Genomic DNA, 20995 nt, shown 5'->3' on the forward strand with positions numbered 1-20995 from the left:
TGGATGGGGCATGGTGGCTCATGCCTATAATTACAGCACTTTGAGAGGCTGAGGTGGGAGGATTGCTTGAGCCCAGGAGTTTAAGACCAGCCTGGGCAACATAGTGAGATCCTGTCTCTTCAAAAAATAAAAATACAAAAATTAGCCAGGCTTAGTGGTGTGCACCTGTAGTTCCAGCTACTTGGGAGGCCCAGGTGGAAAGATTGCTTGAACCTGGGAAGGACAGGCTCTAGTGAGCCACGATTGTGCCACTGCACTACAGCCTGGGCAACAGAGTGAGAGCCTGTCTCAAGGTGACTACTATCTAGGTGATAAAACAAAATAAAAACAAAAAACAAATTTCAGTTATCATGGCATATTCTCTGTGAACAAGCACATATAGTACAATCTTTGCTTCTAGCTCTTTAGTCCATAAATCCCTATGTAAACAATAGACAGCCACAACAACCAGTGACCAATCACAGCAGTTCTTTCAAAATCTGTCAGTGATGGGTCATTGCACGTTAGCTTAGGCACTGACAGCAAAGTGTGCAATTGTGTTGCTTCCTTTTCTCCAAGTTTTAAACTCACACAGCATTGTATTAAAATGGATAATTGAAAGGGAATTGGTCAACAAAGATGAAAGTGCAGCAAAGAAATAAAAAAAAAGATAAAGATAGAATTGAAGTGAAATTCGAATTGAATGCAAATAAAGTACTATAGAAGAAATAGACGACTGTGGGAGTGCTGACTTTCCAGAGACTCTAGATATGCAATCAGTGAAACTTACTCAAAGCACACTGAAATAAGGAAAGCGGCTGTGACAAAAAGGATGAGAACGTCCTGGAGGAAGTGAGGTCCACAAAAAAAATTTACATTAAAGGAACTCTCTGAGACATTGCACGGCATTGGAAGTGCAAAGGATAAAATACTGCGTGTAATCCAAAAGTGATGTTTTGCCAAGGCACAGAAAAGGTGTTCTCTTGGTGTATAAGAGTTATACTAGAAGAAGACAAGCACTGTTCATGTTATCCTTAACAAGTTTTATTTTTGCAAAGACATAAAATAATTCTCAATGTTTGAATGTTTTAAACTGGTGATTTTTTTTTATTTTCATATACAGTGTATTTGTAACCGTTAAGTGAATTTTGAATGGTTCTTTTGTTGTTGCTGTTTCTTGCCAAGACAGACTTGCTCTGTCACCCAGGCTGGAGTGCCGCGATGCGACTTAGGCTCCCTGCAACCTCGGCTTCCCGGGTTCAAGTGATCTTCCCACCTCAGCCTCCTGAGTAGCTGGGACTACAGGTGCACACCACCACACCTGGTTAATTTTTTAATTTTGTAGAGACAGGGTCTCACTGTGTTGCCCAGAGCTGTTCTGGGAACTCCTGGGCTCGTGCCATCCTCCCTCCTGGGCCTCCCAAACTGCTGGGATTACAGGCGTGAGCCACTGCGCCTGGACTGCTTTGAGTGTTTTGAGAAAAACTGTTTAAAGTCCTGGAACAATCTTAATTTTTCCCATTGATTATTAAGGTAGTTTTTCATGGTTCAGTCATTTCCAGCGTCCAGAAGAATTACCATATCCGCAATATGCATTATATGCCAATATGAAATTGTCAACAACCACTTTGGGGTAGAACACATAAATTGATGGTTACAAAGCAATAGGGTTTTTTTTGTTTGTTTTTTTAATCTGCGCTGTAAGCGTGTTGGGATTCTCTTTGGGTGCTAACGGTTGAAAAGGAGCTCCTGCCAGCGCCTGAAAACACCGCAGCACGCGGGGGAGCAGGGACTGGGCAGGGCGGCGGGTGCGCAGGTGACCTGGCCTCGCCTCGCGTCTCCGGAGCCCGGGCCACGCCAGCCCGGCCGCTCGCGAGACCCGCACCCGCCCGCCGGAGCGCGCCGGGGGGCCACGGCCTGCAGGAGTGGAAGGGGCGGCGGCGGCGGGAGCTGCGGGCCACGCACAGCGGCGGCGGGAGCGGCCAGGCACGCACGGCGACGGCGGCGGCGGGAGCGGGAGCCCGGGCCACGCACGGCCGCAGCGGCGGGCGCGGCGGGCGAGGGAACGGCGGGAGCTGTGGCGGCGGCGGCGGATGGCCCAGAGCTGATCTATGCGGCGCCTGGAGGGGCTGTGTCTGCGGCGGCGGCGGCGGCGGCGGGGCCCTGCCCGCGAGCGGAGCGGGGACAAGATGAAGTACCAGAAATACCTGACGGTGCTGCAGATGGCCATCGGCGTCACCCCCTCCAACCGCGGCAGCCTCCTGCCGCTCAAGAGGAAGCTGTGGTGAGGCGGCCGTGCGGACGCGGAGCCCCAGCCGGGCCGCGCGCGGGCCGGGGCGGCCGAGGCGGAGGCCGGAGCGGGAGCGGGAGCAGGAGCGGGGGCCGGGGCGAGCGGGCCGGGGGCGAGGCCGCGGCTGCGGGACCCGACGGGGCGCGGGGCGCAAGGGATGCGCGCGGCGCAGCAGCCATGGCCGAGCCCGGGGCCGAGCGCCGCCTTGTACCGCGCACCGGCGGGCGGGTTCCGCCGAGACCCTCGCTATGCCTGCGGCGGGGAGGGGCCGGGACCACGGCACCCGCACGCGGGCGTCGGCCTCCCGCCTCTGTCCTTTCTGCTCCATCCGAAGGCTTCTGACTCAGAATTTCCAGCCGGGCTCTCGCGGAGACAGCAGAGAATTCATTAGTATCAGTGTGTGCGTTGTCAGTTATTTTTCAAAAATTCATCAGCTGCTTAGTGCATAGTAGAGCACGAGCAAGGCAAGGGGAATAAGTTCCGAGATTATTGCATTGTCAGGGACTGTATTCTTAACTGATGCGTTCCAGTTCCTCCGACCTGGAAACTGTTAGTGAGGTAATGGGGAGAGAACACCCTTAAAGAAAAACGCCTGGATCTTACTGGTTTACACTGCTGATTATCTACAGGATTGTGTATTGCATTTTATTCATAGTATTCCATAATCCATGCGGAATCCCAGGGGCCACCTAGGTATCCCACTGGCTTGAGATTTAGGCTTAAGGTTCTTTTGCAAAAGAAATAAGTAAAGGGAAGATGACTACAGAAAAAAGATGCCAGTTATTATGACAGTCAGTGGTTATTTTAATTTTAAAATTGGTGGTCAGTGTAGTTCATAAAGGTTTTATTCCATTCAACTGAATGCAGTCTAATTTAACCCTAGGGTTATAGAGAAAGTAGATGAGGCTGCTTTTAGGTAATTGAGGAAAGTAATTCCTGCCGTCTAAGACAGTATGAAAGAATGATCCTTAGTGATAAGCCAAGAAAAAGATGGGTTAAGAAAAAGAATCCCAAAAGTGGAGAATTTTGAAGGTAAGACAAATACGGGCAGCAAAGTTCAGATTTCAGCTGTGCCACTTACTGTGTGACCTTAAGCAAGTTCCTGGAGTGTCCATTTCTTCCTCTGTAAAACGAGAATCTTGTTATCTCCCTTATGGGGATATATACACATCAACTCTGATAATGAATACAAAGGTGTCTACCACTGGCCTGACTTGATAATAGGTGCTTAGTAAATGTTAGTGTCTTTCCGCCCCCACCAATTTGTCTTTTTAAAAAAGAAATTTATTCCCCAAATAATTAATATGCCAGGTACAGTGGCTCGCACCTGTTATCCCAGCACTTTGGGAGACAGAGGTGGGCGGATCACCTGAGGTCTGGAGTTCAAGACCAGCCTGACCAACATGGTGAAACTCCATCTCTACTAAAATAAATAAATGAATAAAAATAAAAATAAATACTAAATCAGCCAGGTGTGGTGCCGGATACCTATAATCCGAGCTACTCAGGAGGCTGAGGCAGGAGAGTCGCTTGAATCCAGAAGAGGGAGGTTGCAATGATTCAAGATCATGCCACTGCACTCCAGCTTGGGTGAGAGTGAGACTCCGTTTCAAAAAAAATAAATAAATAAAGATTTTAATGTGATGAGCAGCAAGTGACAACTCTTAGAAGACAAGGCTAGCAGCAGTTGAATTAAGACATATCTGTGGGAAAAGATGTTTGCAAATAAATGAAGGCTCACTACAGTGAAGGGAGAGGGGTAACACTTGAAGATTGTTTCTCAGATTGATGGTATATGGGTGTATGGGAGATATCAGCGCCAAGTCTTATCTCCCTTTTTGCTTTTCTCCTGTGCACTTATCAATTACCAACACACTGTTTATTGTATTTATTTTTCATATGTATTCCTCCTCTCCTCCCTAATATATAAGTTGTATGAGGAAGGGCTTTTGTCTGTTTCATCCATTGCCGTAAAGCCCCTGCAACTGATGTCTGGTACAAAATAGCTTCTCAATAATTATTTGTTGAATAAATGGATTCTTAATGATTTGTGACTGGGAAATAGTATGTTAGGGAAATCTGTTTTCTTGATGTTCAGTATAAAATTTTTTATTATTTAGTTAGTTAGTTTTGCTGTTATTGCCCAGGCTAGAGTGCAATGGCTAGTCTCAGCTCACTGCATCTTCCGCCTCTGGGGTTCGAATGATTCTCCTGCCTCAGCCTCCCGAGTAGCTGGGATTGCAGGTGCATGCCACCATGCCCAGCGAATTTTTTTGTATTTGGAGTACAGATAGAGTTGTACCATGTTGGCAAGGCTGGTCTCCAACTCCTGATGTCAGGTGATCCACCTGCATTGGCCTTCCAAATTGCTGGGATTACAAGCGTGAACCACTGCGCCCGGCCCAGTTTAAAAATTAAGATGTGGGAATAATATTTGAGGAACTATTAGACATCAATATTAGCAGCATTTGGTCACAAAGTTAGGAAACTAGGTTTATTCTTTTTCATCAGTAGAGTGCTGCTTCTGAAAACACATTCTCCAAACACAGAATTTTTGAAGAGAGGACACAAGGAAATAAAATCCGGGTAACTTTTATATCCAAGAAATTCATGTTTGAGGTAGGCAATGAGATAAGGCCAGGGATAAAAACCATCTTACTAAGAGGTGGCCTGGAAAAGGCAAGCAGATTTTGTTGAGCTTTTCCCTGATCTTAGATAATTATTTCCTAATTTCCACTCAATGTTAACTTGCAAACGTATGTTCATCTAATTTTACAGTGGCAAAGGGAAGAGCATGCTCTATGAATACTCTGGAGCAAGTGGCTCTTTTAAACAGAGATGTAGAATACTTTATATTCTTAAGTTGGAGAACATAGTGTTGCCAGATTCATTTTTCTCTTACACCCTTTGGATTTATTTTCTAGATAATGTTTCATTTTGCTAGTTTCATAGCAACTGCACGTGGAGCATTTGAGACATAAGGTACCATCATATGTCTAGAAGATAGTAGGATGTATGTCCTGACTCGAGAGTGGTGGGCGGAAACCAATAGCAGACATCAGCAACGCCTGTCAGACCTTGGAATGCACCAGCTTGTGCCTGTTTGCAAATGTGAGGGCCAGGCACGATGGCTTACACCTGTAATCCCAGCACTGTGGGAGGCCAAGACTGGTGGATCACTTGAGGTCAGGAGTTCGAGGCCAGCCTGGCCAACATGGTGAAACCCCTTCTCTACTAAAAATATAAAAATTAGCCAGGCTTGGTGGTGTGTGTCTATAATCCCAGCTACTCAGGAGGCTGAGGCAGGAGAATCGCTTGAACCCAGGAGGCGGAGATTGCAGTGAGCCAAGATTGTGCCATTGCACTCCAGCCTGGGTGACAGAGCAAGACTCCATCTCTGAATAAATAAATAAATGCGAGGATGTAGTATCAAAACTGATCAAGGCATATGTGAAGATTTATATGAAGATATTTATGTATCTGTGTTTCTCTGTTTTTATGGCAGTTTGTATGAAAAGGCTTCTGCCAGTGTAAAGGGCAGGGTTACTTGCCTTATTCCCACACTTCCATCTCGCTTGGGCATTTATGCCCATCAGTTTTTCTTTGTGCAGTATCTTCTGCCTTTCTGATTGGTTCTGTAAATCTCATAAGGAGTATTATATTTGCAAACCAACTTAGGTGGAAACTGAAGCAGACAGTCAGACCTACATCAGTGGAGCCTGTGGGAACCCTTTTCTTCTCATCCTTTTCTCCAAGAAATTTAGGAAGCAGGAGCGTTTGCAGTTTTTGGTTCTGAATCATTACTTAGGAACCCAGAACAAAGCCTGGTTACCTCTACCTGAGGTAGGTATAAGTTTGTATAGCCTGCTGCCTTCCTTTGGGAGACCTCCTGGAGTTGCCAGTGATGAAAAGAAGCAGTGGGGCTTTGTGTGTTCAGGAGCTGCTGTAACAGATCATGTAAACTTGGTGGCTGAAGACAACAGAAATTTATTCTCTCAATTCCGGAGGCTAGAAGTCCAAAATCGAGGTGTTGGCAGGGCCATGCTCCCTCAAATGCTCTCAGGGAGGGTCCTTCCTTGCCTCTTCCGAACATTCTTTGTGGCTGCATGGATCCACACTCTGCTTCTGCCTTGACTGGATTTCTCTGTGTCTCTGTGTCTTTTCCTCTGACTCTCTTTTTTTTGGAAGACTAAAACTTTTAATTTTTAATTTATTTCAAATTATAAACTAGAAACTCATAAAATAAATGCTCCATTGTGTAATATGATATATGGATATGCATACAGGTTCTTCTGCAGGCCGTATTAGAATCTCCACCGCAACTAAAACAGCTCTCCTCTGACATCCCTGAGACTTACTTCCTTGCTCATTGATTCAGTGATTATTTAAGACCGTGCACTATCAGTATATTTATTCGAGTAGTCATCTAATAATCAGATTCTAAAAACAAAAAGAGTTGCTGTTCATTGAACTATTACTTGCCAGACTCTATATTAGTGCTTTCCAAGTATCCTGTCATTATTTAACTTATAGCACCCTTAGGAGGTAGGTGCTGTATTTTCCCAGTTTTACAAATGAGGTCATTGACTTGCCCAGAGTCATGCAATTGATCAGAGTTTAAAAGACAATTGATCAGGGAGATAACAGTCTAGAAAGACTGAATAACTGAAAACATAATAAAATGACTGGTAATTTCCCCATAGAAGGTTGTTTCTCCAGGGGTGGTCCCCTGGCCCACTCATGGGTCACTGAGGTCCTCCCGTTGGGACATGAAGGGCTCCAATACCCAAGTCCTTTCAGAATTTTTTTTTTATGAGATGAAGTTTCACTCTTGTTGCCCAGGTTGGAGCGCAATGGCACAATCTCGGCTCACTGCAACCTCTTCCTCCTGGGTTCAAGTGATTCTCCTGCCTCAGCCTTCTAAGTAGCTGGGATTTCAGGCACCCACCACCACACCTGGCTAATTTTTTATATTTTTAGTAGATGTGGGGTTTCACCATGTTGGCTATGCTAGTCTCGAACTCCTGACCTTCGGGTGATCTACCCACCTCAGCCTCCGAAAGTGCTGGGATTACAGGCAGGAGCCACTGCACCCAGCCCATAATTTTTAAAATGAGCTAATTATTGGCAGTTGCACATTATTTTTTATAAGTTCATCAAATGACTATTTACCATTAACCTATTACATGAGTTATTAAGCTTTCTGAAATCCAATGCTTATAAAAAAAAATTCTCATTTTACTAGCTTTTCCTAAAGTATTCTTCAGAAGTATTTAGGATCCTTTTAAAGCCAGCTGCCCTCCTGTACTTAGCAGTGTCTCATGGCTCCTCGGTTTACACTGTTGTTTGGAATTCTCCTCAAGTGGAGGAAGGATGCTTTGCTGTCACTCATTAGCATTATCTTGAGTTGGCTGTAGCTGTCAGTTGCTGATATCTTAAAACTAATATCTTATAGAAGGATTATTAGATGTTACTTTGTTGATAGTTTTGTCCTTGTGTGATTGCTTTGTTTTTACCGTCTTGATTGTTTATGCCCAATTCTGTGTTATTATTGAGTTCTTTTCAATGGGAAATTAGAAATTGGTGGTGTAGATGAGCTTGGGAGTTGTTTGTCCTAGGGTGGTCGGAAGTACTTCTAATCAAAGCTCCTGAGTTGGAAACAAAAGGAATGAATATACCTAAGTCTCCCTGGGAAAGTTGGGCTTTCAAGGATGGGGGATAGAAAAGTATTCCAGCAGAAGGAAGAGTGTGGGAGGGATGGTTGCAGAATGTCAAGGAGTTGTGCTGCACTGTGGTGTATGTATTTTGGACTAGTGAAAATTTGTATCTCTGTTGGATTTAAATGACTTTGCTAAGGACCATGTCCCATGTCAAAGGTATAGCAGTCCACATTTGGCCTATAGCCAACAGAGAACCCAATAGAGCTTTTAGATGTGACATAATGGGTGGGAACTGGTGTGTACCTTTCTCCTTCATGTCCCTGAGCAGGGAAGATACATTCAAAGAACAAGAACTGAATGTTAACAGTTTTCTGGATTGTTAATAATATCGGGGCAGGTATTGGCTTTACCCAAATGAGAGCCTGTCTAGGAAGTTGTGCTGGAGGAGGCCATGCTGGCCTGCAAGCCTCTAAGGGGATGCCTCCTCCCTCACCTTGGGAGCCTGCAGTGCAGGCTGAGATGGTGGAGCCTGCAGTGCAGACCAGGTCTGTTCTAGCAGTGTCAGGTGAAGAGAAGGGAAATGGGCAGAGCAAGTCGGGGACTGCCTCTGGGGGCCAGGCCTGTGGTATGTGTTCATCCAGTGGGGGTAGGAAGTGGAAGGAGAGGGTGGGCCTTGGGCCTATCAGCCATGCCTACAAGTAAAGCATGCTCTCATGAGGGAAGTTGCAAAGTGGGTGGACAGAGGCAGAAACTTTCTCTCCAGCTTCCTTCTAGGAGGATAAAATGGAATTAAGAATAAGGAAAAGTAAAACCTCATTGCAAGCTAAATATTGATTTCCCTGTAGGTCAAGGGGAAATATGCAATGTGCTTATACATCAGTTTCTAACTTTATTTCCCTGTCATCAAGGGCCATTCCCCTAAATATGTGGGGAATAATCCCCAAAGTCTGAGTTACTCAGTTCAGATCTGCACCATCAGGGTTACAGAAGAGTGGTACCAAAGGAGTAAAAGAATTTATACTCCATGTCAAATGGAGCTGTCCTTGGTGGGCTCTTTGTATAGCTCTTGTCATCTGAGTTATAGATATGCAGCTGTGTTCTTGAGAATATCCAGGAAAAAAATAAACACACACATACCCCTCCCCAGGACAAATATTCTTAAAGACAGTAATAAACAAAAGAGAAGCAACATCTGAAATTCACCTATTTCTACAAGAACACTTCTACTTACACCAGAGTTAATATTCTGCATTATTATCTACATCTATGTGTTTTTTTTCCTTTATTCCATACCAAACAAAGTGGGGGATCATTATTCGAGCCATATGTATTTTAACGATTTACCTCAGCTTCCCAAAGATCTAGTCAAAGCTTTAAAGTTACTGAAGTTACTCTGTAGAAGTCTAGGTAAATTCTTAGACAAGGTACCATCTTCCTGTAGAGTCTGTGGGCAGGGTGGGTCCAGAGCTGATATTCACCTGGTATATACCAGTTTAGCTCTACTGATTATTACAGGTTTTTATTTTATTTTATTTTATTTTTTGATACATGGTCTCACTCCATTGCCCAGGCTGGAGTGCAGTGGTGTGATCACCATTCACTGCAGCCTCAACCTTAAGTGATCTTCCCACCTGAGCCTCCCAGATAGCTAGGATCACAGGTATGTGCCATCCCGCCTGGTAAATTTTTTGTATTTTTTGTAGAGGCAGAGTCTCTCTGTGTTGCCCAAGTTGGTCCCAAACTTCTGGGCTCAGGAGATCCTCCTACCTCGAACTCTCAAAGTACTGGGATTACAGGCATGTTTTTATTATGATCCTGGTAGGGAGGCAGTGGAGCTATTCTTCTAGTTATATTTATGGTCACTTTTTTTTTGTTTTACTTTGCCACTGGATTTAGTATTACATTCAGTTAACCCTGATACATTTCTTGGCCATCTGCCATTTATAAAATTTGGTAGATATAAATTCTTATTACAGGTTCTTTCAGGCATCTAGATTTGGCATAAAGGAAGAATAATGATACCTTTCTAAGTCAAATGAGAGAAAAACATTTTTTTAATTTAATATAAAGAAATAGATATATTTCTTTATATTAAATGTTTGCATTAACTTTCTAAAATATGATCACACCTACCAGCACTATCAAAATAAAGTGAGGGAGAAGAAATGAAAAGTTGATTTGTATATTGTGTTGCAACTCTGTTTTTCTTTCCCATATGTCCTCTTTTGAATAAAGTTCATTGTTTTCATGGAAGATTTTACCCTGCACAGAAGAGAACAAAGCTGTACAATGTTTCTTTTTATGGTGAGAATCATGAAAGTGGCATCATTACAATTTTACTTTGGGAGGCCAGTTGAAAGGAAGACTCACTGGAAATTCAATGAAAGAAGAAAATTAATTTTTAAAGCCACAACAAAATTCATAATAGTCTGAGTAAACAATAAAGAATGTCATCAGTGGACCAGGATTTTTGAGGACTCTCTGAAATGTAACTAGTAGATAGGGATAGATCTGTTGAAAGAAAAATCTTGGAGTTGTCTAGAGCATGTGAGCACTGGGGTCAGAGAGGCAAGGCTGTCCTAGGGGTAGCTACTGACTTGCAAGAGAAGTCTGCCTCACAGACCTGGCAGCGAATCCAGTCTCTCTGCCAGAGTTACTGAAGGCAAGCCACAGTAATCGCAGTGGAGAAATGGGTGTTTTCCGATACAAATGTAAGTAGACATTAAAAATCACCAAACAGTGCAAGAAAGCCAGTACCGAGAGAATTACCAAATTAAAACACAGAACGAATCCCTGAGAAAGTAGAAAAACATTAGATGGTTATTTTCAGAAAAAAAATGGTTATTTTTGGAAATATGCCTGAGAATATTGCATCAATTTAAAAATACTAGCTACTTTAGAAATTTAAAATTTGCTCATTCATAGAAAAGATAATGGTTGAATTCACAAAACTGAAAAGCAAGTTAGCAGTCTGGGGGAGTAAGTTAAAGAATCACAAAAGAGCAAAGGGATCAGAGGCATGAACGAGAAACTGGGAAACCTGGGCACTATTTCTAAGAGGGATTGAGGATTTTTGTAGGGATGTGGAGTTGCTGGGAAAGAAGGGGAATAAAGATGTGCTAATGCCACTTCTTGTTTCAGAGGAGGTGAGGATACTGATGAGCCCTAGGTGTTGACAGGAAAATATGAGTCTAAATGTTTATGTGTGTGTGTATGTATACATATACATGTATGTAATAGATATATCTATAAAGATGTTCATGTGCATGTGTGCATATAGTTAAGTAGAGTTAGAGTTTCCCTAATAAGATGTATAACTTTCAAACTACTGACTGGAAAGGGAAGAAGGTCTCAGGGTGGTTGAGGACAAAGTCAACTCAATCATTTTAATAAGACAGAAACTTAAGAAGAAAGTATTTAAAAAAACACAAAACAAGATGGCAGGAATAGATATAAACATATGTGCCAACACAATAAATTTGAATGGATTGAATTTCTCTTAAAAGACATTAACCCTCAGATTGGGGGTAAAGAAAGAAAACAGAGGAGAGAGATCCAAGATGGCTGACCACTAGCAGCTCGGGATTGTAGCTCCGGGTGAAAGTGCAGAGAACGAGAGGATGCCACACTTTCAGATGAATTTTTGTTGCTCACAGACCAGGAGATTCCCAGCGGAGATGCTGCACGGGTCACCAGCGCGACTCTTGTGGCCGGCACGGCGGTTTTGCTGGTGCCTCAGCACAGCAGTTCTTGGTGCAGAGTAAGCGGAACTGGGTCCCCTTTTGGCTGATTCCTGGGCAGAAAAGCACCATCAATCTTAACACCGCTGTTTTGGCCGGCGCAGTGGATTGCTCAGATTTCAGCGCTGGGAATCAACAAGTTGGACGTCCACTCAGAAACCTAATTTGAAAGTCGGAAATCACAAAGACGACAGGTGGATAAATTTACAATGATGGGAAGAAACCAGCGTAAAAAGGCTGAGAATACCCAAAATCAGAATGCTTCTCCCTCTATAGGGGATCACAGTTCCTCATCAGCAATGGAACAAGCCCTGATGGAGAACGAGTGCGTTCCATTAACAGAAGTAGGCTTCAGAAGGTGGATGATAAGAAACTTATGTGAATTCAAAGAACTTGTTCTAACCCAATGCAAAGAAACTAAGAACTTTGAAAAAAGGTTTGGCAAAATGCTAACGAGAATAGACAATTTGGAGAGGAATATAGATGAATTAATGGAGCTGAAAAACAACATGAGAACTTTGCGAAGTATGCACAAGTTTTAACAGTCGAATTGATCAAGCAGAAGAAAGGATATCAGAATTCGAAGACCAACTTAATGAAATAAAACGAGAAGTCAAGATTAGAGAAAAAAGGAGAAAAAAGAATGAACAGTCTCCAAGAAATATGCGACTATGAAAAGACCTAATCTACGTTTGATAGATGTAACTGAATGTGACGAAGTGAATGAATCCAAGTTGGAAAATACTCTTCAGGAGATTATTCAGGAAAACTTTCCCAACCTAGTAAGACAGGACAATATTCAACTCCAGGTAATACAGAGAACACCACAAAGATATTCCTCAAGAAGACCAACCCCAAGGCACATAATCGTCAGATTTATTAGGGTTGAAATGAAGGAGAAAATACTAAGAGCAGCCAGAGAGAAAGATCGGGTTACCCACAAAGGGAAGCCTATCAGACTTACAGCAGATCTCTCAGCAGAAACCCTACAAGCCAGAAAAGAGTGGGGGCCGATATTCAACATCCTTAAAGAAAAGAACTTTCAACCCAGAATTTCATATCCAGCCAAACTGAGCTTCAAAAGCGAAGGAAAAATAAAATCTTTTGCAAACAAGCAAGTACTTAGAGATTTCACCATCACCAGGCCTGCTTTGCAGAAGCTTCTGAAAGAAACACTATACATATAAAGGAGCAACCATTATCAGCCTTTTTAAAAATATATACAGCTAGCATCAAATGGCAGTATTAAACTCATATATATTATTACTGGATAAAAAGCCAAAACCCATCGGTACGCTGTATCCAGACCTATCTCACATGCAACGATACACAAAGACTCAAAACAAAGGGACAGAGGAAGACTTACCAACCAAACAGAGAGCAAACATAAATAAACAAATAAAAAGCAGGAGTTGCAATTCTCACCTCTGATAAAATAGACTTTAAAGCAACAAAGATCAAAAGAGGCAAAGAAGGACATTACATAATGGTAAAAGGATCAATGCAACAAGAAGAGCTAATGATCCTATATATACATGTACCCAATACAGGAGCACCCAGATACATAAGACAAGTTCTTAATGACTTATAAAGAGACTTAGCCTCCCACACAATAATAGTGGGAGACTGTAACATCACATCGTCAATATTAGACTGATCAAAAAGATAGAAAATTAACAAGGATATCTAGGACTTGAACTCAGACCTGGAACAAGTAAACTTAATAAAAATTTATAGAACTCTCCACTTCAAATACACAAAACATACATTCTTATCAGTACCACATCACACCTATTCCAAAAGTGACTATATAATTGGAAGTAAATCACTCCTCAGTAATTGCATAGCATTTCATAAGTTTAAATGAAATATTGGTTGGCTGCTTGTTTGTTATTTTCTTCCCTTATTCCTTCCTGTCTCCATTGTTAAGCACAATTATTGGCATAAAAGAGGTTTTCAATTCCCATTTTTAGACTGCATTCTAGCCTGGGCAATAAAACAATACTCCCGTTCTCTCTCCCTCTTTCTCTTCCTTTTTCTTCCTCTTCTTCATTCTTTTTTTCTCTCTCTCTCTTTCTTTCTTCCTTTAAAAAAAAAAAGAAAACAATCCGGCTACATGCTACTTACCAAGAGTTAAAGGTACAACTAAAAAAAACTCAAAAGAGAGACTTGGAACACCTACAAACACAGATAAATCAGGAAAGGGTTAATATAAAAATGTAGATGGGGAAAATTATCATCAGATAAATTAGCATTTAAGGTAAAATCTTTAATTGGCATAGTCTTTTTATATGATAAAAGATTAAATCCCTAGAAGATATGTGTCATAAACATCAAGACATCTAATAAAAAAGAAATGAAATATAAAAAGCAAAAACTAAAAGACATAGAAAGACCAATTGACAAATCCAGGTTCATGGTGGGAAATTCTATAATAGTCCTTTATACAGAATTAGCAGTTCAACAGACAAAAGTATAATGAAGGACATGGAGAAGTTGAGTGATAAAGTGGTAAAGTTGCCCCTGTATTTAAGGACTCCCCCAAATGGGCATTCTCATATACTGTTGACGGAAGTGTAAATTTGTAAAGCTTTTTGGAAAGGTATTACCTATCAGCATTTAGAAAGCTCCCATTTCTGACTGCATTTCTACTTTGAGGCATCTTTCCTAACTAACTAAAGCATTTGTACTATACCCAAAGATGTTACCAAGGATGTTCATTGCTGTATGATTTGATAACAAACATATGAAGACAAACTAATTGCCCTATTGAAGGGAATTGGTTGAACAAATTATGTTACATCTTTATTATGGGATACTGTTTAGCCATTAAAAAGAGAGAAATAGTTCTGTATGGATTATTATGGGCAGAACATTAAGATATATTAAGTGAAGAATATAAGGTGCAGGACAACACACACAGTTTGGTCACCTCACTAAAAAATTTCAAAGGAAATAAACACAGCTATAAATAAGCATGAACATTTGTCTGGGAGATTATACAATGCAAAGAACTGTTAATAATGGTTGATTTTTCCCAATTCTGGTCAGTGCTAAAAAAAAAACAAATAATGGTTGATTTTGAGACCGTGTGCTGTGGCTCGCACCTGTAATCCTGGCACTTTGGGAGGCCAAGGCAGGTGGATCACAAGGTCAAGAGGTAGAGACTATCCTGTCCAACACGGTGAAACCCGGTCTCTACTAAAACTACAAAAGTTAGCCGGGCACGGTGGCGCATGCCTGTAGTCTCAGCTACTCGGGAGACTGAGGCAGGAGAATCACCTGAACCCAGGAGACGGAGGTTGCAGTGAGTCAAGAGTGTGCCATGCACTCCAGTCTGGTGACAGAGTGAGACTCTGTCTCAAAAAAAAAGTTGATTTTGGAAAAGAGATAGGGGTTTGGGATGAAGATGAAAAAGGCAGCTTTTACTTTCCATCTTTTTATACTGTAAATGTTTTAACTATATGGATATATTACTTTTATTCTAAACTGTAGATATGCCTAGTCTATTTTATGATATTTCCTGTGTCTATATGAACATGTATTCCAGTGTACACTCTATGGATGGCTTAGATTATTTGCTACTTCTTGTTTGTGTTTTCATGATTCTGTAATTATGCTGAATTAAGTGTTGGCTATCATGTTTAGATTTATTTTATTTTCATACTTAACAAAAGCATACTGAACAGTATCTGTGATGGACACAAAGATAGCTCATTTGTACTGGGTGTGCCAGGCACCAGACCAAGTGCTGGATAAATAACAGCCCAGAAGGAAACAGATGCCTCCAAGTTACCTAGGAAACTTCAGTCTCATCTTAATCGCTTCTTCGATGGTTGTAGCAGTGATATTTAATTAATCTTTACAAAACAACAACAACAGCAATGAAAAAACCTTATTAATGAGACCGAGTCTTACTCTTGTCTCTCAGGCTGAAGTGCAGTGGTGGCTCACTGCAGCCTTGACACCCCAGGCTCAAGCAATCCTCCCACTTCAGCCTCCCAAGCAGCTGGGACCACAGGCATACACCACCAGGCCAGGCTAATTTTTTTATTTGTGTGTATATATGTTGAGGCAGGGTCTCTCTGTATTGCCCAGGCTGGTCTCAAACTCCTGGGCTCAAGTGATCCTCCTGCCTTGGCCACTCAAAGTGCTGGGATTATAAGGTATGAACCACCACCCCAAGCCTAATGAATCTTAATGTTGTACTATTTGAACACTGTCAAGATGTCTAAACTAGCTAAGAAATACTTAGAAAGGGTATCTGATAGAATGTAGCCCTGCTGTGGTTCTTAGTTTTTTGGGTGAAAAAAGGAGCATGGCATTTCCAAAGCTACCTTTGAGTAAATGCTTCCCTTAAACTTGAGAAATGTGTTCACCTGTAAGCCTGTCTTTTTAAAGATGTTTTTCTTTATTGCAGGGTAACGCCATCCTCTGAAAATCCTAATGGTGCTACTTCTAGTGTCAGCCAAGGAAAACCCTCTTTAAGAAGAATTAAAGGGAGATTACACAGAAGCAAAAGCCTTGATAGCATCGATTTCTGTGAGCTCACTGTAAGTGGACTGATCAATGCTTTTCTGTTTTCAAAGAGTATGAAAGTTTTTATTTTATTATTTTCATAAGATGCAACAGGCTTATTTTGTGGCAAGCATTTTTTAATTTTAGAAATGGTTTACCCAACAGGTTACCAACCAGAATGCTTTCTTAACTAGCATGCATATGATATATTTATAATAATGGTTCAGAATGATGATTCTGATACAAAGATGAAGATAGAGAAATGCTTCCTAGTGCTACAAGAAAAATGGATTTAAGTTCAATAGAGTATTAATGTGAATATCTCATAAAATCACAAATCTACATGTTAATGAGACTTAAGTATCTGATTAACCCCAAACACCCAGCTTCCTGATAGTACCAGACAATAGTTACTCTAATATTGTTAGCACAGATCCCAATTCAGTCAGTTAATGATGGTGCTTTCTTTCTATTCTTTTTTTTTTTTTAAGAGGCAGGGTCTCCCTCTGTTGTCCTGACCGGAGTGCTGTGGTACAGTTATGGCTCACTGCAGCCTTGAACCCTATGCTCAAGTAATCCTCTCACATCAGCCTCCCAAGTAGCTGGGACTATAGGCGTGTGCCACTATGCCTGGCTAATTTTTTGAATATTTTGTAGAGATGGAGGTCTCACTATGTTGCCTAGAGCTGGTTTTGAACTCCTGGCACTTTCTTTTTATTCTAAGTAATTAACATTAATGGCCATATTTTTTTTTGAGGCCAAGCAACAGGTTCTTATTTCTCATATGGGAATGTGGTAAATTCATGCACATTTTTGGAGGAACACTGGCACTTAATGCCATAAAGCAAATACTATAATTTTCTTTGCTGTAAAAGGTTTTATTTCAATTGATGTATCATAAGGTTAAATGGCAAATTAATGAATGTTTAGGTTATTTAGTAGACCTGATATATTCATTTTTGTCCTTTGAGTTTTGAAAATTTTTGAATGAGAAAGGTACCATTGGCCAGTGTTTCAAAAAATGGTATCCAAGTATGAAACTAAATTCTGTCTTTTTCATCTCTTACCTATAACTACTGAAAATGAAAGCTCAGTAAATGTGAATACTCTATTATTTTACTTTTTACATTTTTTTTATTTTTAGTAAAATAATTTTATTCAAGCATTTTACTTTAAAATGTTCTTAAATACTTTTTATGACACAAGACATAGAGGTAAAATGTGACCTATCAGAAGACATTTAACGAAGAACACAAAAAGAATAAAAAGATAGTAAATTCTTGTTGAGTAGACCTAACAGTTAAAGTGACTAAAGAAAATATAAATGTACTTCAAAATGAAGTGAGTTGCTTTTTGAAACATTGAATTCATCAAGAAGCAAATTTAAATTATTTGTTGGAATATAAAAATGGAAATTTAAATTTTATCGGCTTTTTTTCTATTGTCCAAAACATTGTCATTACTGAAGCAGAATCACGTAACTAATTTTTCATGTCATACAATATGTTTATTTGCATAAACAGAATCATTCTGGTTGGGGAAGAGGTTATAATGTTTCTAGAATGTAATAGACAAAAAGCTTTACAGAGAAAAAGATTGCCTTCAGTTTTCCACAAATAGAAATGACGAATAGAGTTATCTTTTTATGATAATAATTATGTTCCAAAATTATTGAGAGTTTATTTTCTGCCTTGTTTCATGAAAGTATTGATCTGGTTGAAGTTAGTACACACTCCAAGCAAGGAAAAAATAATACTACCTAGGTGCAGAATTAATTTCTTTCTTTTTGATGGTTTTTCCTATTTGACTCTGTCTCAAAAGTGAAATGTCTTAGTATCCCTGAAGGGAAGGCATTTTGACATTGATGTTAAAAGAGACGAAATGTTGAGGTTCATAGAAGGCTTATTCCAGGGAGGAGCTGTATATTCTGGTGTAATGGTTCACTTGGATTCATGGACTGTGTTGTTTTAAATTTTGGTTTTCTACTTCTGAAGAGTGCATTGAAAGGCCATGGTCTTTGGTATGCTGACATTTCATCCCTCAGCAATGAGAATGTTTTAATGAAATTTAATTTCTGCAATTAATTTGAGTTTTCTTCAACTGGCATTCATTTTCTTTCTCAGGTTTCGTGGTCATGGGTGGTGGAACAACAATTTATATTTACTGTATCTTACTCTGCATGTTTTTAGATTGTTAGAAATGTTTACAATAAGCATGTTTCATTTTTAGAAAAGCAATAAACTGATTTTCCAAACAATAGAAAAATAAAAATAAGAAGAGCTTAACAGCTCTTGGCTACTCCCACTTTCTACCATAAGATACGGCAATTAATACTATAATATCCAAAATATGTAGGGGCCTATAGCATCTCTGCCATGGGGCTAAAAACAGTTTTTTCCCACACTTTAAAAATTCGATCTTTTTGACCAGGCACGGTAGCTCACACTTGCAATCCCAGCACTTTGGGAGGCCGAGGTGGCCAGATCACCTGAGGTCAGCAGTTAGAGACCAGCTTGGCCAACATGGCAAAACCCTGTCTCTACTCAAAAAAGAAAAATTAGCCAGGCGAGGTGGCAGACACCTGTAATCCAAGCTACTCGGGAGGCTGAGGCAGGAGAATCCCTCGAACTCAGGAGGTGGAGGTTGCAGTGAGCCAAGATTATACTACTGCATTCTAGCCTGAGTGAGAAAGAGAGACTCTGTCTCAAAAAAAAAAAAATTGTCTTTTTTTTGAAAGAAGGAAGGGCTACACTTTTGGAAAAAACATGGATTAGAAAAAGGTTTCATGGAAGATGAAAGGTGTTCAGAATTGTTTTTCTAAGGAAGTTGACTTTGTAACACCTTGTAGAACCAATTTAAAACCTTAACCACAGAAGTCTAAAGGGAAGATGTTTGGTAAAGGATCTGTAATGACTTCTAATTACATAGGAATAGAAATCTTTATTTCCTTTAGGAAGTATTAGCCACTATAGATACTTCTTTGTAAATGTTCTTATGGTTCAAACAACTCTGAAAACTTTATACATTATTTTTAAATTTTATTTTAAAATTCTGTTTAAATGTATGTCTCCCTATGATTGCTGAAGTAAATAGAGAACCTTAAAATAGGAAAACTTAGACTTACTTAATAATCTCCTGTCATAGATACATATCAAATTTGTATAACCAACAGAATAATATTTCTATTTTCATTTTTATGTTTTAATTTTAATTTTTCCAAATTTGTCTAAGAAAAAATACAACTTTTATTGATTTTAGAAAAACATAGCAAGCGGAGCAAGAAGTCCACTTGCTGTAGTTTCCTGGTTCCAGTTTCTGGCCAAGAGGCTTCAGGTTCCAGCTGAGCCTGTTGGCTTTGGTCCCGGGCATCATCAGAATGATGCCATTTCACTCCTGGGGAGAAGTGATTGTTTCAGCTTTCTCTGTGGGGATTAAATGGGATGGGCATTCCAGTTCATTTTGTAACCCCACAGGATAATTGATTGGCATCCTAGTTTACTGATGGGGACTGGAATCCATTCAGTCTCCCTGGTTTCTTGAGGCAGTGTTCCAGAGATGCTTGGTAAAATTCTCTTAGGCAAAGGCTGGACTCGAAAAGTCTGTTCTGTATATGTGTTTTGCCTAGAAAACCTGAGCCCTTCTTCAGTGTTTTAATGGGTAAAATAGTGTATAAACCAGATGGCAGGTTCTTTTTTTATCCCCTTTGGGGTGATAGACATATTAACGATCAATATGAAAAAGAAAGTGACCTTTTGCCTTTAGATTTAGCGAATGATGTTTATGTTCTTAGCTGTTCGTTTTCACTGTGGTGTTATTGCCTGTTTGAGTTGCAAATCAGGTTTCATTTTTCACTTCTGCCCCTTCCTTTCTCTTGGATTCTAAGTGTATAGTCAAAGAAGTTTAAGTGATAATTTAGAAAGTTAGGAAAGAAAAAAAATAACACAAAACAAACAAGTCTGCTTGAAATTTTGCAGGTTCTCTTATCAAACCTCCTCCCTAAGATAGGGGAATGGAGTCTGTTGGTAAAGTTCATTCTGTTTGGGAGGAAGATATTCTAGAACATAAACTTAGGCAATTTATTTCCTGATTTGTGAGTGTAAATCTAGATTGCTGCTTATCTCTCTGCTGACAGAAAAATACTACAAAACGTTTTGTGCACAGTGAATAGAAACAATGATCCAATTAACAGTTTATGGTGATGTTCCCTTAACCTTGAGTGACAGAGAATTCAGTCATCACTGATAATCATTAGGCAAAAGGGATACAGGTTTCAAAAGCTTTAGAGGAGTTTTTGTCATTAGAGGGGAAAATATGTGATAAGACATTATTTGGAGTGTTACATTTGAGTACATTTTTGGGTTAATAAATCACATGTCACTGCTTCCTGAATAATAATTCTGTTTTTAATATCTGATTTTTTTTTTTCATTCGAAAAGGCACTTTTTTCTCTTGATATAAAAGAGTATCCAGCTGGGCACGGTGGCTCACACCTTAATCCCAGCACTTTGGGAGGGCAAGGAGGGTGGATCACCTGAGGTCAGGAGTTCAAGACCAGCCTGGCCAACCTGGTGAAACCCTGTCTCTACTAAAAATACAAAACTTAGCTGGGTGTGGTGGCAGGTGCCTGTAATCCCAGCTACTCAGGATTACAGGATTGAGAGTCTATCTCAAAAAAGAAAAAAAAAATCCATGCGCACAAACAGGAAATATCTATAACCCTGTGAAGATATCAATAATGAAAAATTTCTCTTCCTCACTCTGCCCCTCAAGACTTTCTACTCTGAGACTGGTGGAACCCTTAGAGGCCT

General features: G+C 40.4%; 1 protein-coding gene across 5 annotated transcripts in view; it reads left to right on the top strand.

Annotated features, from left to right (window-relative positions):
* The first annotated feature begins 2090 nt into the window (after positions 1-2090).
* Positions 2091-20995, top strand: part of TJP1 (tight junction protein 1) — a 246987-nt gene continuing 228082 nt past the window's right edge. For 3 of the 5 annotated variants that reach the window (XM_064376316.1, XM_064376318.1, XM_064376319.1), the window contains exons 1-2: positions 2177-2263; positions 16090-16222. In XM_064376316.1, the coding sequence (XP_064232386.1) occupies positions 2202-2263; positions 16090-16222 (195 nt within the window). In that variant the 5' untranslated portion in view covers positions 2177-2201. Of the gene's footprint in view, positions 2264-16089; positions 16223-20995 lie in introns of all 5 variants that reach the window. The other 2 variants (XM_064376314.1, XM_064376315.1) reach the window with 1 other exon arrangement.

This window comes from Aotus nancymaae, unplaced genomic scaffold (genome assembly GCF_030222135.1).
Source record: "Aotus nancymaae isolate 86718 unplaced genomic scaffold, 86718_ANA_hifiasm-v0.15.2.pri h1tg000014l, whole genome shotgun sequence".
In the NCBI taxonomy this organism is placed as follows: domain Eukaryota; kingdom Metazoa; phylum Chordata; class Mammalia; order Primates; family Aotidae; genus Aotus; species Aotus nancymaae.